General features: G+C 39.1%; 1 protein-coding gene across 1 annotated transcript in view; it reads right to left on the bottom strand.

Moving 5' to 3' along the window:
• Positions 1-854, bottom strand: part of shank2a (SH3 and multiple ankyrin repeat domains 2a) — a 118,449-nt gene extending 117,595 nt beyond the window's left edge. Inside the window, exon 1 of the mRNA XM_052096877.1 lies at positions 698-854. Within this exon, the coding sequence (XP_051952837.1) occupies positions 698-854 (157 nt within the window). The remainder of the gene's footprint in view (positions 1-697) is intronic.
• Positions 855-19,455: the final 18,601 nt, after the last annotated feature.

Genomic DNA, 19,455 nt, shown 5'->3' with positions numbered 1-19,455 from the left:
TGCAGCTTTGCAGTTTTTTTTTATATCTTGCATAATACGATAACTTCCACTGTTTGCCCTTTTGAACTTTAATAATGATTGCTTGTTCAGTGCCACGGCCACTGATATTAGCATCACTAATTTGCTGTCATCTGTGCCCTCTGACCATAGATTTTAGATATACAAAGATATACAAATGAACTCCAACCACAATATCTCGGTTTACGTCATCTGTCAAACACCGATATAGCAGAATAAGTCCTGCCTTCTAAATAAAAGAGCCAATCGTCAATTGTTAAAGTCATCACGTCACTGCAGATGATAAACAGACCCGGACCCAAAGTACAAGAATGGGACCCTACCCGGACCTGGCTGACTGTTTAAAATATGGACCCGAACCCATACGGGTCCTGGGTCCTCGGGTTCAGGTGGAACCTCTAGTAAAAAGACCTCTTGTATGTCAAATTATCAAGGAAAATGTGATACCTCATTACATGACCCATTACATTTGAGGACTCATAAACTGTATAAATGCATGTGGAGTTAATCTTCATCACTCCTGATGCATGAGGGGATGGGAGAGTATAAGTTCAGACATTTTCAAACTAAATTAAAAGGCAGTGAAAATAAACTTCATGTAAAAGTGATAGTGATGAGTGGTGCTGATTGAGTGTTTGAATACTAGATGAGAAAGATAATGAAGATAATGAGATCTCACCTTTAGCTCCTCGCAGCACAAAACCAAAACCTTCTCTCTCCTGTTTGTGTAAGATCACAGTTTTCTGCTCGCTCACAGTGTCACTGTGAAGAAAATTAAGTGAGTTACTCAAGCCCTTCATCATCATCATCATCCTCCTCATCACTGCAAGGTTCATCGCCACAGATCATTGATATTGATTGCTATTGATCAGTGAGGTCACACTGATCACAGCAGCTCATGTTCTCTAGGTGTGACTCGATCAATGATGCACACTTCATTATGATCATATCTGATTCATCAAATGCTATGACATCACACTTTTCTCTCTCCTCTGAGGAGGCATACACATAGATAAGACAAAGTGCAACAAAATGAAGCCGAATGCATGGATCTCCAAATGCTTTTTATTTTAATTACTATTTTTTAACTGTTTTTAACTTAAAAGTCTTAAAACACTTAAAGAATAAATACACAATACTTGGTGAAAAGCTTTAGTGTGCTTTTTTGGAACAATAACATAGCCCAATTCTTTAAAATTATTGTTTACAGTTTTGAAAAAATGACTGCAAAATTCCCTGTATTAATTGGGCTAAATAAATTACCAAATGAATAAAGCATTAAATAAAATAATTAATTACCAAATGAAAAAAATTCTATTTTTAGACCAGCATATGCCTTTTCTTTACACAAACTTAAATTAGCCTTACCCTTTACTGTAAATGAAAAAAGTCGGCTGAATGACATTCTCAGAATGTTCTACACTTTTTTCAAGACTATAACCTATCAGAACTATTTGTCCAATGAGTTCACTTTCAGAAAACAAGCTTTTGAACATTTTAAAACATTTAAATTTTTTAAACCTAACCCTCTTTAACTCGGATTTGCTGATCTTCTTCAGAAAATGTAAATTGAATAATGACGCTAAAATACATTTTAGATTTTAGATTAATTTTTAGATGAAGTTCAGTTGGTTGTTAAAAGTTGCTGGACAAATATGCGGGACATAACGCTGTTGTGATGTCAATGCTTTAGATTAGATGATTGTTCAAAATAGGCTATTGAATATCAGTAATGTATCTAATATAAATGGAAAGGAGAGACTGAGAGAAGCACCCCAAGCATGCACAGTCGGGACTCTTGACATAAGTCATCGTCTCATTGAACGACTGACAGTCTCTGCCACTAGATTGTAATACTATAGCAATGATGAACTCGGACCAAGGAGCAGGATCTCAGCTGCCCAGTCTGTCCCCACAGACTAGTGAAAAGAGCAAAACATACACACGATGCTTCACCAGTACTTGATACAGCAGAAAGGCTTGGCTGGATGGATGTAGTCATGCAAATGGCTTATTTTCCTTTCCATGTCTACTTTTTAAAACGACGGGGGACAGATGGAACATGGAATGTTTTATGGACACATGGACACCAGCCGCCACTGACTAAGACCGAAAGACATGACAATTTGCTTTCAGATCAGAACAGGTGGCAACCTGCGATAGCCGCAACATCAGGACCAATATTACAGTCCTATCAGAAGGTCAACAGCTTCATTTTGATTGCAATTCCTCCTTTTCTGATTGCATTTATTTGTGAAAATATGACAGTAAGCTGACTAATTTCAGTGAATTGTCTCAACAATCTCCCCATTTTAATAAAACTTCAGGGAGATAAAAAATTAGGGACATCTGGGAGGCGAAAGGTACACAATTAGCGAATTACACACATTTCTGTATGGAAACGGCTTAAGGGCAGATTTCTTTTGTGATAAACCAAAACAATTTTTAAAGCATGACAAAAATAGCTGCTATTCATATGTAAATTAAATCAGCTACACCTCTAAACACACTCTGGTTCTATAAACATAAATTCTGAGGTTTAAACGCTTTTAATAATTATATTCAACTTTTTTTTTTATTTAAACTGGCTTTCTGTTTGAAACTGGCTTTTGCTTGTGTTATTACCCTATAAATTCACCTGATCTGTTATTCTAATAAAAGAGTTGAAATAAAAGGACTATACACAGTGGCATTTTATTTATTCAATAATTGAACATATACATTTGTATACTGGTTAATTTTTTGACTTGTAATTTTTAAATAAATAAAACTAATATTTAAACATAAAGCTTACATTTCTTCATAAAATGTAAAAGTTTTAAAGCATTTCTTTTCGGTTTGCATTCTAAAACTAGTTAATAGTGAGCCAAATCATGTATAAATATTTGATTAAGTGCAGGTGACTGTCATAAGCATCAGCCTTTGTACCATGGTAGCGGCTGAAAGTGCGGGAGCTCCAGATCTGCCGCAATAAGCTGTGTCTCGTTTGGAAGGCTGCATCCTCCGGAGGTCATATTTTTCAGCCGCAAACGTTATCAAGGATGTCTCGTTTCAGAAAAGTGAGTAGGACACTTCGAATGCAGCCTTCGAATGCAACCTTTTTTCACTGGAATTCGGAGGATGCATGAGGTGTATCCTTCGTGGGCACGCAGAACCCACAATTCTTTGCTTCAACGGAAATGTCTAAATTAAATGATGCCAATTTGCCTGTAAATATGATGTTCAAATGTAAGTAATGTTAATTCCCAAGTTGAAGTACTGCATTAGATGGGTTCAGAGTATATAATATGTATATGTATATTAATATATAATTAAAATAAAGTATTAGACTAAAATTACACCTGTAAAATCTATTTTCTTTTCTCTCTACATCATTATAACTCTCCTAAAATGTACCTCATACATTCCCTTCCAAAGAGACTATGTTCTGTTCTCACTCAAAGCACTCGCACATGTTAAAGAGTGGCGTACTATCATAGCAATCATTTTATGTTCCGTTTCCGTTAGTCCTATGAAGACCATCTGTGGAGGCGTCGCCCCCTATTGGAGTAACCCCATCCCCTTCTGGAGAAACCACAATATATTTAGGTGATTCTGCCTCCATATGGAGATCTCCGGCCTGCAGCTGTACCTACTTGATGGCAGCGGCTCCTATAGGCTTGGACATATTATGTTGAATTACATATGTTGAATTGTGCTTCGATTGACTGATATTTTTTAACCCTAAAACCCTACGAAGCTCTCACTCTGGAGGGCAAACCCTTTGAAGGGATTAGGGCATGGGGATGAACACTTCGGAATGGAATGCACCTTTTCTGTGTCTCTTTTCGAATGCTGCATGCTCCGCAGGTAACATTTGAAGGCCGGATGCCTCATCGAGGCTGTCTCGTTTCAGAAATGCGGGTAGGACACTCCGAATGCAGCCTTCGAATGCAACCTTCTTTCACAGGAATTCATAGGATGTTTGAGGTGTATCATTTGCTGGCACTCACAACCCACAACTCAACTTTAAAACGAGCGTAATCTTTTTGAAACAATGCCGGCATAAGTGACTGATGTGTGCAAAGTTTTAAATGTACGTTTTAACTGCAAGTAATGTTAATTCCTAAGTTTAAATATAAGACTTGTGTAATAAAAATATAACAGATGTTTAGTGGTGTAAGTGGTGTTTACCAACTTGGCATTGAAGCCGTTGACTGAATATGACTTTCATAAAATGTAGTAGTAAACATTCAGAGATGAACAAATATGTAAACATAACGAACTTGTCTTACCTACATAAAAAATTTGACAACTTGCACCGAACAATGCTTTCTGCATATCACAGCGAGGGACAGACCAGTTTAATTACCCATTAACCATGAGTACATAAACATTTTGAAACTGAATTGTACAGCAGGGTTAACACCATATCAGTTAGCTGGTTAACTACTAATAAATAGGCATAAAAAAATCAGTCACATTACATTTTCATTATTTTTGGAATAGGGAGCAGGAAAAATGCAGAAAGGTTTATAAGACTGAGACAGCAGCATACAGATCTCTTCACTGGGGCAAAGCATACTGCCTCATACGGTTTGAGGTAAAAAAAAAAAAAAAAGAAAAAAAGAAGCAGCATTAAAAAGTAGGCAATCATTCTTCTTTTATTGCAAAATTCTGATTGTTTTAACATTTAAACTCATAGGCAATGATGTATGTGATAAGAAGTAAGAAGGCAATGTAAGAAATTAAGGATTAGTTCACAAACCCCTCACTCACCTAGACAACAGCCTTTTTGAACTGATGTCCTCTGAAAAAAAAGGCTGTATAGCACTGCAAACCTAAACTACCAGTCACAAAAAGTCTTTCCTGAACAGCTTTTACAGAATCACTAACCTATAAGCACCTTGGGCCGGATTCATGAAAACAAAGAGAGTTCTTTTAGGATAAAGTATAAGAAGTGCCTAAGAACGTTCCTAAGTGCAATTCTTGAAAAGTTCTCAAATATTTTCTTAGGAACATCTTTATTTTTTTCTTAAGAATAAAAAGTTAGGCATTGACATTGTCTGATCAGCCTGCTAGTTTTTTGAAGGTAAAGTGTGTGAGATGTGATAGTTTAATGACAGTAACCATATTAGGAGAATTTACTTGCTGTTAAAAATTTGATAACTTTTAATTTGACATGGAGGAAAATAAAAGATACAAAAACTTTAGCAGACAAGAGGTTCTTGTTGAGGAAATTACTCCTTGGGAAGCTTGATGATTATATAACATCTGAAAGAGGCGGGTATATGGGAAAAGTTGGTGGAGGCTGTCTCCGCTCTGGCCAACTCCAATAGGGATATGGATGGGGTGAAAAAGAAAGTCTCAGCTTTCTAATGTTATAATTAGTATGTTTCTATGAACTCTAAAAATCGTGGAGAGAGAGCACTATATGGAGTACATCCGTTTCAATTAGCATGATTGTTCACTACATTAGGAAGCTTCAAAACAACATTTATTGTTTGAATTTGGTGATAACATTTACTTGGTTTGAAAGCTGAAAATAAAAATATAATTAATCACAAAACAGCCAAAAACAAGTTTTGGTCTAAAATCACATTTCTACATAAACAGCCCATTGCGACTTCAGACTCAACATGATATAATGCATCACAATGAAAACAACCCAGTAAATTCATTAAACATTTTACCTTATAGGATTTAAGACAACTGTGAGGTTATCCTGACTTTAAGATGTTATTTACGATGATTTGTTTTTTGTGTGAACAGCTTGTAACGCAACTTAAAAAATTAGCCCTTCCCAGACTTCCTAGGTTGCCTATTAAAGCCTGTAGACTGATTTTCATGCGAAGGGAGCAGGTCAGTTTTCCTGGGAAAACCAAAGGATGTGACGTTTATGCGTGCTTCTCTTCCATAATTCAACAGCGACAACAAACTGCAACACTATGTAATGTTTTTAAAGATCTAGAAATGGAATCCTGCAAACGTCTGGCTCCCAGCACAACACAGACACCTACACAAATTCTGAGTAAGCCAAAAGAAACAAAAAATAAAACATTTATCTACTGAATCCCGTCTGGCTAAGTGGGAACGTGATTGTGGTCGAGCGAAAACTAGAGTGAACTTCGGCAGGGCATTTGATTCCTGGAGGGACCTTCTTTCGGTTTTGGGGATCAAAACCAACCCTGAATTGGCATTCTTCGTATTGGACAGGTAAGCTTACATAACTGCAAAGCATGTGAAATATAGTGCCATAAGAATTTATCTGTATAATTTTAGACAATTGATCTTGCCTGCTAACGCTGCTGAATTGCAAGCTACCTTGCTTCATAACTTTCAGATAATTTCAATTAGCTTCTCTTTATACTAAAAGTCAGGTACACAGGATAAATTTAAGTAAATGAGCTGGTTTCTTGATTGTAGTAAAACATATGACATACAAAACATAGTGCAACATAACAGCGTAGTGTCTGGTATAGTTCGGTAGTATGTAGCTGCATGTGTGTATCAGTATGCCATGTTAGCTGTTAAGTAGTTTTAGTTTAGTCTCAAAGTTTGTACTACAACAATCATAAGTGTGTCATTTTTATTATGCTACCTCATTTGTTAGCATGATGCCAGTGAATCACATTCAGTCTCTTCGTACGTTACGTCATTGTTTTGGCCGATGCTCACTCGTGTCCCTTTGGAGTGTGTGCACAAGCGCGAGCACGAGGAACAGGTAGCTGGCTGCAGTTCACTTAATGGCCACTTAAGGGCTTCTGAATCTTACATACACTGCACTTTTTATGGAAAAAAATATAGCTGCAAATGGTATGTATCGGGGTGAAATAGCTACCAAGTCATGATAAAGAGAAATTTCTAGAGTAAGGTCACCATTAGGCCCCCAGAGGAACCTCAACAAGTCTGCATCTTCCTCTGGCACTTTTGCCTGATGAAACATAGCTTCGATATCCACCATGAGCGTGATCGGTTGCTTCCTAACTCTTGTTATCACTCCGATCAATAAACTGGTAAGACCTGGACCCTGTCGGAGCTGGGCATTTAAAGATGTCCCTTGATATGTGGCTCCACAATCAAATACAACCCGGAGTTTCCCTTTCCGAGGATATTAGACACCATGATGAGATATATACCAGACTTTACCATCGCTCAGATCCTCAGCTGGCACTCTCACTGCATATGCCTTAGAAATAAGGTCTTTCATGAAATCAGAATATACAACATGAAATTAAACATCTTTTTTCAACCTTTTCTTTAGGTTCAGAGCATGCTGTTCAGCAATTACTCTATTATTCGGCATATGAATGTCCTTCTTTCTCAAAGGCAAGCCAATAGAATAATGCCCATCGATAAGCTTTAATGAATTGGTTACCATCTCAATAAACTTGTGGTCCTCTCTTATAAAAAACAACTTGTTCATCTTTGCTGCATTTGGGAAAATCAGCCTGTTGCCAAAGAACAGAAATCCTATTAATTGTGACTTCAGGATGTCCAGAAACAGATTGGTAGCCCCTATCTCCTCTTAGTGGACCATTTACTGTCTGACCCAGCCTTGTTTTAATTGCATTAACACTGCAAATAACTTGAAGTGGCTCCATGACCTTTGGAACGTTTTTCTATGAGCAGCTCTATGTCAGAGTGAATCTCAGGTAAATTCACATATTTCAAATGCGGCCATCCTTGTAGATCCTTCTGTCGTGGGATGTTTCCACTGTGCACTGGCATAGTATCTTGCGTGTAGGCATCTGGTAATTCACAAAAACATTCCTCATTTAAACCTGCCACCTCCAATCAACATGAGAAACAACATGAGTAGTTGTGAACAACATTTTAGTCTTTTTTTCCTGTTAGGGCAAGTCTGTTAATTAATCCAAATGTACAAATTAAATCAAATCAAAATCAAATCACTTTATTGTCACACTACCATATACACAAGTGCAACAGTAGGTGAAATTCTTGTGTGCAGGTCCGAGCAACATAGCAGTCATGACAGTGACGAGACATATACCAATTACAGTAAACAACATACTTACACAACACAATTTACATATCAGATGTACACATACTTACACAACACAATAATTATATACAATGTACAGTAAACAATACACACAATATACTGTAGAATACACAATATACAATACAATAAGTAAAGTATCGTCAGCAAACTTAATGATGGCATTGGAGCTATGTGTTGCCACACGGTCATGTGTGTATAGTGAATAACCCCTGCGGGGCTCCAGTGTTGAGGGTCAGTGATGAGATGTTGCTGCCCATTCTAACCACCTGACGTCTGCGTGACAGGAAATCCAGGATCCAGCTGCACAGCGAGCTGTTTAAGCCCAGAGCCCGGAGTTTCTCATCAAGCTTGGAGGGCACTATGGTGTTGAATACTGAGCTGTAGTCTTCAAACAGCATTCTCACATATGTGTTCATTTTTTCCAGGTGGGAGAGAGCAGTGTGTAGTGTAGATGCAATGGCATCATCAGTGGAGCGGTTGTTGCGGTAGGCAAACTGCAATGGGTCCAAAGAGGTGGGCAGAACAGAGCAGATGTAATCTCTGATTAACCTCTCAAAGCAATTGCTGATGATGGGAGTCAGAGCAACAGGACGCCAGTCATTTAAGCAAGTGATTGTGGCTTGCTTCGGTACAGGCACAATGATTGATGTTTTGAAGCATGTGGGGACTACAGACAGGGAGAGGGACAGATTGAAAATGTCCGTAAAAACACCTGCCAGTTGATTCGCGCACGCTCTGATGACGCGGCCCGGAATGCCGTCTGGACCCGCAGCTTTATGGATGTTCACCCATCGGAAGGATCGGGTTACATCCACAACAGAGACGGAGCCTCTGTAGCGTCAGCCGCGAGTGCTCTCTCCACGAGGGCGGTGTTATTGTCCTCGAAACGAGCATAAAATGTATTAAGTTCGTCCGGGAGAGATGCAGCGGTGTTCACGGCGGAGTCTTTATTCCGTTTGTAGTCCGTGATGATGTTAATTCCCTGCCACATACTTCTAGAGTCAGTGGTGTTGAACTGACCTTCAATTTTGTGCCTGTACTGGCGTTTGGCTTCACTGATAGCGTTACAGAGGGCATAACTGGCTTGTTTACGCTCCTCCGTGTTAGAAGAATTAAAAGCGGAGGTCCGCGCATTGAGTGCCGCGCGAACATCACCGTTAACCCATGGTTTCTGGTTGGGGTATATCCATATTGTTTTGGTCGGAACAACATCCTCTACGCACTTCCTGATGAAACACATTACGCTGTCAGCGTAAACCTCGATGTCGTCATCAGAGGCGGACCGGAACATCTCCCAGTCCGCGTGATCAAAACAGTCTTGTGGCGCAGAGTCTGATTGGTCCGACCAGCACTGGATCGTTCTGAGGGTGGGTGCTTCCCGTTTCAGTTTCTGCCTGTAAGCGGGCAGAAGAAGAACAGAGGAGTGGTCCTATTTGCCAAATGGGGGGCGGGGGAGGGATTTGTAGCCATACCAGAAAGGAGAGTAACAATGATCTAAAAACCGGTCCCCTCGTGTGTTGAACTTTATGTGTTGGTGGTATTTTGGTGCTATTGTTTTAAAATTTGCTTTGTTGAAGTCTCCGGCAACAATGAACGCAGCCTCAGGGTGCGCGGTTTCCTGCTCACTTATACTCCCATACAGTTCCCTGAGTACCCGGTCTGTGTCGGCTTGTGGGGGGATGTACACAGCTGTGATGATGACCGCTGTGAATTCCCTCGGTAGCCAGAATGGTCGACACAGAAGCATGACAAATTCCAGATCAGGAGAGCAGAAAGACTTGATGAAATGTACGTTCCTCTGATCACACCATGATTTGTTGATCATAAAACATACACCACCACCTCTGCTTTTACCAGAGAGGTCTTTCGCTCTGTCCGCTCGGTGCACGGAAAAGCCTGTGATTTCGATGGCCGAGTCTGGAATCTCCGTAGACATCCAGGTTTCTTTAAGGCAGATAACACAGCAATCTCTCGTCTCTCATTGGAAAGAGATCCGCGCTCTCAGCTCGCAGAGCTTGTTGTCCAGAGACTGAACATTTGCCAGTAGTATACTGGGTAGCGGGGGTCAATTTGCACGACGTCTTACTCTGATGAGAACGCCGGCTCTTTTTCCCCTTTTCCTTCTGCGTTTCCGCGGCCGAGCAGCCCAGACAAAGGGCTCCGCCGGCGTGTTTGTAAACAGCGGGTCGGCATTGAGGAATTTAAAGTCCGGTTTTCGATGTGTAATTGTAGAACCAACGTCCAAAAGCGTTTGTCTGTCGTAAACAATAAGGCAGACAACATCCAAGACAAAAAAAAAAACAAAGAACTGTAAACAAAACAAACAATAAACCGCAGTGTTGTATCGGAGCTCGCAACGCAGCAGCCATACACTGCGCCATCTTGAGTCCAACTCAAGATGGTCCAACACAAAATACAGCTGTGATGCCTTGATCCAAAAAGGCATAAGTGATCACAGTCTTGTTTACTTTTTTAGATTTCACTTGCACAGGAACTATAGAAAGTTTACATTCATGTTCACCAGCCCTGAGAAATCCACTGGACTCAACAGAAGCCAAAACACTGCTCACTTGACTCTTTCCTGGTTTGCTTTGAATCTGACCCTTTTTCTCTTGAGTAAATGTGAAGTATAGCAGCAGGAAGGCGTGTTTGTAAACAGCGGGTCGGCATTGAGGAATTTAAAGTCCGGTTTTCGATGTGTAATTGTAGAACCAACGTCCAAAAGCGTTTGTCTGTCGTAAACAATAAGGCAGACAACATCCAAGACAAAAAAAAAAACAAAGAACTGTAAACAAAACAAACAATAAACCGCAGTGTTGTATCGGAGCTCGCAACGCAGCAGCCATACACTGCGCCATCTTGAGTCCAACTCAAGATGGTCCAACACAAAATACAGCTGTGATGCCTTGATCCAAAAAGGCATAAGTGATCACAGTCTTGTTTACTTTTTTAGATTTCACTTGCACAGGAACTATAGAAAGTTTACATTCATGTTCACCAGCCCTGAGAAATCCACTGGACTCAACAGAAGCCAAAACACTGCTCACTTGACTCTTTCCTGGTTTGCTTTGAATCTGACCCTTTTTCTCTTGAGTAAATGTGAAGTATAGCAGCAGGGTGCTTAAGACTGCATAATTACATGAAAGGCGATTTCTAAAATGTTTAATGATGTGCCCTGTACACATACAGCCAAAAACGAATGCCATTCTCTTTTAAGAATGCAATCTTTTCACCATGAGTCATATTTTCCAATAGAGGACACAACTCCAAAGTGTGTTCACATCTACAAAACAAACAACCCTTGTTACTGGGTGAAACAATTTATTTTCCATTGCTGTGACGGTACTAGCAAAACTGCTTCTTTTAGGTTTAAAATGAGACTGTGACTTATTTTGGTTTAGCATCTTACTTGCTGCTGTCATTGGAGCATCTTGAATACTTCCAAACACTGGATCAGTCATTATTCTTGTCTTTCCATGAAATTCACAATATCACTGAAAGCAGCTCTTTGATTGACAGTTTCCTGTAATTCACAGACCTCTGTTCTCCATTTTTCCCTAAGATTATAGGGTAACTTCGTCACCACTGTCAACATATTGGAGGGCATTTCCATCTCATACAAATACTGAATATTTTCCATGAAATTGCAACAACTTCTCAGGAACAAACTGTAATCTTGTAAAGCTTTGGTATCTTAATTTTTTATGTTTGTCCATGAAAGAGCATTTTCAATGTATGCGGATGCAATTTTGTACTGATCACCAAAATGTTCCTGTAATAAACTAGCCTTTAGATATCCTCTGTCAGCAGGCATATGCTGACAACTTCTTACAACCTCCCTTGGATGACCCCTGGTGTACTGTTCAAGGAAGTATAGATGATCGCTATAGCTTTCAGTTTTACTCTCAACACCATTTTCAAAGGATTTCATGAAGGCATGATACTGCTGAGGGTTACCATCAAACACTTGAATTCCTCTTTTAGGCAGAAGAACAGACATTGTTGTTAAATCAATAATTAACTAATTTATCCATTATATGGAGAACTCGATCAGTGTTACCAGAACCAGCATTAGCACTACTTTCATTCAGAGCATTAGTGTTTACAGAAAGACTCTGAATGGTCTGATATGACCTTGGAATAGTCTGAGGATATAGTCAGGGGACACAAAGATGTCCAGAAGTAGCTCTTCTAGCATCTGGTTCCTTTTTGGCTTTGCACCCAAGTCAGCATAATCCTTAGATTGGTCAATTCGCTTTTGAGTCCCAGCTCTCGAAGGAATAAATTATTTTGCATCAATATTGAGTGATATCCCTTGTCCTTTGACAATATAAAAACTCATTCCATCTGACTGATGAGTTGCATCACTTTTACCACAAGACACATTTGAGCCCTTAAGCACCTTCACTTTGGTCATTGATGCAGCGATTTCCATTTGCAACTCAAAATCCTCTTTCTCTTTCCTTAAGCATCATTCTTGTTCTTCTATTGCATGCTTTTCCTTCAATAATTTTTGACGTACCAACAGAGCTGCTATATTGGCCTCTGTCTTAATACGTGCAGAAGAGGTTTTTTATGTTGTGGAAAGTTCTTGTAGCACAGGTGCATTTGCTGGATCTTTTGCTATCAATGTTTGAGATGCTGTCACTTGGATTTGTGTCATCTTGCATGTTATGTAATGGAATTTGAGACAAATTCTGCATTCTTGAGTTGTTCAGAGTAGCTGTTTCTGACTTTTGCTCCATAAGTACATTTATAATTCCTGATATGTGCACTGGTTGATCCTGATCAGTAATATTTGATCTCAAACATCCATTGCTCCAGATCTTTTATAAATGCATCGCTGTATTTGTATATGCTTGAGAACCACTCCTTTTTAGTTTGCTCATCCTCAGGTAATAATGAAATAACTGAATCTTGAAGTTTGATTTGTCTCTTTAAAAAGCTGCATTGAACGTTAAAGTCCAGACTGTATAACTGAAACATTTTATTTCTTATTTCAAAGAGCATGAGCTCTTTGATGGATGGTATACACTTTTGAATCACATTTACATTTTCTTTCTTTCTAAAGCTGTTTAAGTTTGATAGCCACAGCCTTTACAGTAAGTTGAACTTTAATTAAAAAATTTTCTCAGGATCACTCATGATTATTTTCAATTGTATAGCAAAGCACAATCAAACCATGCAAACCTCCGCGTCACAGCACGTATAAATGCAAAATAATCAAACACTCGAACAATATGCATCATCGGAGATAATTCACCACTCTTATAAATTCATAAAAACCCCTGACTCTGAAAAAGAGTTTGCAAACACAACAACAGCAATGCATCTATCATAAACAAACAGTGCATACCGGCAAACTTTTACCAAACTTCAAAACAGATTAAAGCACAAAATCACAACCATATGGCCTACTGCTTCAGCTCCAACGAACATGTCCCAATTGTCCTCCATGTAACAATTCCAATCGTGAAATAATCAATTTCCAGTTAAATGTCCATTATTCCATTAGCAGAGCGTTTCCTTGATTATCCAGTATGCCGACAAAGCTCTTCCCTTAATCCAAAGTAGATTTGAACGTGTCGCAATATGTTGCAGAGGGGTTAAGTAGTTAACTTCTGTGATTGGCAACAAGATAATCCAAAATTATATTAAAAAAAAATTATATAATGATCATCCAACATGCAAAGATCGTTGCATTTAAAGAAATATGTTCAGATGATTGATGTTATTTAAAGACATTTTGATACCTTGAACCATTTGTACGGTCAACAAAAATATGTGCTCACAGCTCAACCCCTTCCTCACTACACATAAAACCACATGTTGTTTTTAAACCTGGCTAATCAATGTAATTTGATGAGAAGGCCAAACGTAACAAAACACATACACAACAGGACATTCAGAGGCTGTATAAAAACTTCTGTCAAATATTGCCAATAGGGGGTGCTACAATTAAAAACTATCCTAGCTCTGCAACCATTTGATCAATGAATTTGAAAATTTGTATGCATCTTCTTTTTCGCAAATGCTAACATATACTACAATATCACTTGGACAAATAAAAAACATGGCCACCAGATTTCAGCAGCTAATAACGTCAAATGTCATGTGGGTATCCACATTGTTCCCATAGTCACATGACATTTGGAATTTAAACTGACATCACACAAATTACATGGCTCCTACACTTTGCAAACATCCTCAAAATATTCTTTAATCAAAGTATACAAAGTTTTGTTAAATTTGTGCTTTGCGTTTTGCAGATATAGGTCAATTAGTCCAAATGAGCAAGTCCCAGGCTTTTCATTGGCTTATATATTGAAAATACTTTTACCAGTCAAAATTCTTTTGTTTTTTCAAACAATCACAAATAGCTGGAAAATGAAGGGGCAAAGCAAAAAGTTTTCAAGGGGCATGACACAAGGAATCAGAATTTCTAGCCCTTTTTGTTCAAGATTTATAGCCAAAAATGCGAACATAAATTGGTTTAACTAAAGCGCCACATATGGGCCGATTAGACCGTTTCAATGCGTATGACTAGCCAGCCGGAGTACTACCATTCCCCAAAGTTTCAAGTCTCTAAGCCTTACAGTACAGTCTACATGATCAGTTTTAGGGCAGAAAAAATACCCTTGCAAATACAATAATAATACAATTATCAGGGATATTGCAAATACAATAAAAATATTTTGTTTTACTATTATACATTCGGTCTCAGACATTTGTCTCATTGGTGGCTTCCACCAGAGAGAGAGCCCCACCCTTGTTTAGTATTGAATAGGAAATTCTTGCCCCTTTTTCACCATTGCAAAGCCTTTTAATTAAACTAATCAGAGAAGTTAAGTTACACCCGGTTATCTTGAATTTGCACTCAGTGTGGATAAAAGTTATTTAAATGTTGCCTCGAGCATATGGCTAAATCCAAAATTATGTATTAATAAGTCCCCTTTCTGCTGGTTAGAGTGGCTTGTGAGGGAGGTTAATATGCTCTGTAACCTATATGAGAGTGGAGTGTTGAGATCTTTTGAAAATTTGGTTCAACATTCCCAGATCTTTACAGCTGCACAACTGCTCTGTACTATTTTTGGGAGTAGCATATGCCCCAGTCTCTGGCTGTGTCTCGTTTGGAAGACTGCGTACTCCAGAGGTCACAATTGTCTCGTTTCATAAAAGCGAGTAGGACACTTTGAATGCAGCCTTCAAATGCAACCTTCTTTCATGGGAATTCGGAGGATGCATGAGGTGTATCCTTCATGGGCACTCACAACCTACAATTATTTGCTTCAACGGAAATGTCTAAAAAAGAATGCCAATTTGCCCTTAAATATGATGTTCATACGCAAGTAATGTTAATTCCCAAGTTGATGTGCCTCGTCAGATGTGTGCAGAGTATAACATATGCATAATTATATTAATATATAATAAAAATAAAGTATTAGACTAAAATTACACCTGTAAAATCTATTTTCTTTTCTCTCTACATCATTATATCTCTCCTTAAATTTACCTCATACATTTCCTTCCATAGGGACTTTGTTCCATTGTCACTCAAAGCGCTTGCGCTTGTTAAAGAGTGGTATTTTGTCATAGCATCCATGTTACATTCCGTTTCCCTTTGTCCTACGAATGCCATCTCGTTTAAAGAACCTTGTTTAAAGGAGGATGCTTGGTATACTACAGCATTCAATGGATGTGTCGTACCTAGCATACAGGCTTCGAAATGACACAGCTTCTATGTTTTGGGCGATGGGGCAGTCATCGATATAGGGGATAACCACATAAAAAAAATGGGCTCCTGACCACTGTTATTGTTTGAGGGGATGGAAGTCAGCTGGAGTGCCCTCATTTCAGGAGTGGTGCTCAGAGATGGCGAGGTTGGCAGCTTTTGATGAGGTGTCATGCAGAAGGCTGGGGTTCTGGGATTCATTTGATGGGAAATGGGGTAGTTATTTGGAGTTTTGGAGGGACTCTGGGGAGGGGCTGTGGAGAGACCACAGGGATGTTCATTGGTGGTCGGGGTGGGGTTGGTGTTTGGGGAGGGGGTGGTAGTGGGAGTTAATGTCAATTCAGTGTATATATTTCTCTGTCATCTACACTACCAGTCAAAAGTTTTGAAACATTACTCACTTTATTATAATTTTTTTCACATTTTAGAATAATAGTAAGGTCATCAAAACTATTGAATAAAATAAATGGAACTATGGGAATTATGTTGTGACTAAACAAAATCCAAAATAAATACAAAATGTGCTATATTTTAGCATCTTCAAAGTAGCCAGCCTTTGTCTAGAATTTGCAGACATTCAGTACTCTTGACATTTTCTCAACCAACTTATTGAGGTATCACCCTGGGATGATTTTTAAATAGTATTGAAGGAGTTCTCATCTATGTTGGGCACTAATTTATTATTTGGTCATCAATTTAAAAAATATATTTTTTTTTATTACATTTTAGTTTTATAATGAAATAAATTAATATGGGGGCACAATTATATTTTTGTCTATATAACTAATTTCAAATATGTAAGCATCGTTTCTGTCCTCGCCTTTCAGCAAGTGGCACAGTAAAAAAAAAATACATTTTCTGTTTTGATAAATAGTCGTGATTGAAAAATCCAAGTGCTCAAATAAATAAGGGTAATAGATTTGCATATCATATAAAGTTAATACTTATTAAACCATCAATTAGATGAAATGTCCTGTGCGGGCAAATAAGATCCATGTTTAAATCGAGCAGGGTCATAGAATGAAAAACAATCTAGTAGCGTGTAAAGGCGGTGTGGGATGTGGCATTCTGGAGGCACCTATTCTAGTTATGCTCAATCACGAGAAATGTATTGCATCTATTGCATTTTCATGCAGGACTGTTTGCAGCACACACATTGCAAGAATGTAAACGTTTCAAATGTTTAATCAACTGTTTAGTTCCCTTCAGAACAATCAGAAATTGCACCCTATATTGCGTAGCATTCACTCCAAAGAGATCAAATGAACAAGTTTTCGTTGACAGCCATCGTCTGCCCACCAATCAAATTTATTTAAGCTAAGTTCGGTTTGTGGTTAAACTGTTTTATGGAGAAATAAAAAAATAAAAAAAGAGTATACAAAAATATTATTAACCTATTAAATTGTATTTGGGGAAGAAGCAACAACTATGAACTTACTTTGGTCATATGGATGTAAACAGTTTTGAATAATGACGAAGAGAGCCCAACTTGGAATCTTACGTAGGTTTGTGGAGTGAACTTAGCAGCATAAAGTGTGTCTTATATTTTCTGGCATCTTGGTAACCAACATTGATGGAAAGTGCTGATTTACAGGCTTTTTACCAATGTATCAAGTGTCCACCTCCACCAGACAAGAAATAAAAAACCACCCCACCCCACCAACCAACACAAACTGATACACCAGTGGTCAAATACACACAAGCAGATTTGTTTATATGTTCAAAAACAAAAAGGCTACAACACACACATTTAAAACAACACGTCTCCCTCCACTGCCCCTCACCTGGAGCCCTCCAAAAAGGCCAAATAGCTGCCCCACCTCCTGATGAACATATCCATGTTGCCAAGCCTTCTATTTGACAACTCTTCCCAAGCGGCCACCCTACCCATCTCCTCGCACCACTCACGAAACGAGGGGGCTCCAGCTGACTTCCATCTTCTAAAGATAACCTGTCTGCCCTCCATAACACCGGCCAGGATCCAATTGTTCATGTACTTATCTCTTACATCAATGACTGTCCCGTCAGCCAAAATACAGAGCCTGGGGCCCTCAACCAGAACTCCTGTATCTTACGACACCCCCAAAAAACATGGGTGGTGTCTCTATCTTCTGAATGGCATTGCCAGCAGGTGGGTGTGTCCTTAACCTCAAGTCTATATCATTTAGAAGGGGTCCAATAAAATCTATGTAGAATCTAAAATTGCATAAGGCGCACGCTTACAACTCTAGATGCAGACTTAAATTTTTTTTGAATCCTAGCCCACACTCCCTTCTCCCAAAACAAATAAAAATTTTCCTCCCATAATCTTTTGAGAGAATTTAAAGCTCTGTCCCCCAGACACTTGATTAGCAGGGAGTACATTTACATTTATTCATTTGGCAGACGCTTTTATCCAAAGCAACTTACAAAAGAGGAAAACATAAGTTATCATCTTAAGGAGACAATTGTATGAAAAGTGCCATACTACAAAGTTTCACTAGCATCAGAATAGCATTTAAAACAGATTTAAGTGCATGGTTAAGTGCTCTTGGAAAAGATGTGTTTTTAGACGTTTTTTGAAGACAGAGATTGAGTCAGCTTCACGGATGGAGTTGGGAAAGTCATTCCACCAACGTGGTATGATGAAACTAAGAGTCCGGGAAAGTGTTTTGGTGCCTCTTTGCTGGTACAACAAGGTGACGTTCCTTAGCCGACCGCAGGCTTCTGGCGGGAGTGTAGATCTGCATCAATTATTTTAGGTATGCTGGAGCAGACCCAGTGACTGTTTTGTATGCCAGCATCAGAGCCTTGAATTTAATACGTGCATCATCCGGCAGCCAGTGGAGAGAGACAAAGAGTGGTGTAATATGCGCTCTCTTTGGTTCATTAAAGACCAGATGTGCTGCTGCATTCTGGATCATTTGCAGAGGTTAAGTTGCACATGCAGGAAGGCCTGCAATGAGAGAGTTACTGTAGTCCAGTCTAGTTATGAACAAGCAGTTGTGTGGCATGTTCAGAGAGGAAAGGTCTTATTTTCCTGATATTGTAGATTGTAAATCTACATGATCTTGCAGTCTTTGAGATGTGGTCTGTGAAATTTAGCTTGTTATCGATGGTTACCCCTAGATTTCTGACTGTTTTGGAAGGTGATACTTTAGTTAAACCCAGCTGTATGGTGATGTTGTGTTCAACAGCAGGGTTAGCTGGAAAGACAAAGTTGAGATGCAGGTGGTATTCCTTCATCCAGGCCAAGATGTCTTCCAGACAGGCAGCGATTCAAGCAGTCACTGTGGTGTCGTTGGACTGAAAAGACAAGTAGAGTTGCATGTCGTCAGCGTAGCAGTGGTAAGAGAAACCATGTGACTGAATGATGGGTCCCAGTTATGTTCTGTATATGGAGAAGAGAAGTGGCCCAATCACTGATCACTAAGGTACCCCAGTAAGTAACTGATGTGGCTTGGATACCTCACCTCTCCAGGCTACCTTGAAGGACCTATCTGAGAGATAGGAGGTCAACCAGTCAAGCACAGTTCCTCTGATGCCCAGAGTACAGAGGGTGGAGAGAAGGATCTGATGGTTGACTGTGTCCAGCAGAATCAGAACGGATTATCTGGATTCAGCTTTCGCCTGTCTCAGTGACTCCGTGACAGACAGCAGGGCAGTCTCGGTGGAGTGTCCACTTTTGAAGCCTGATTGATTGTCATCCAGCAGTTTGTTC

Source organism: Xyrauchen texanus, chromosome 29, assembly GCF_025860055.1.
Source record: "Xyrauchen texanus isolate HMW12.3.18 chromosome 29, RBS_HiC_50CHRs, whole genome shotgun sequence".
Lineage (NCBI taxonomy): Eukaryota > Metazoa > Chordata > Actinopteri > Cypriniformes > Catostomidae > Xyrauchen > Xyrauchen texanus.
The sequence above is the reverse complement of the archived record's forward strand: the minus strand, read 5'-3'. Positions and strand labels throughout refer to the sequence as shown.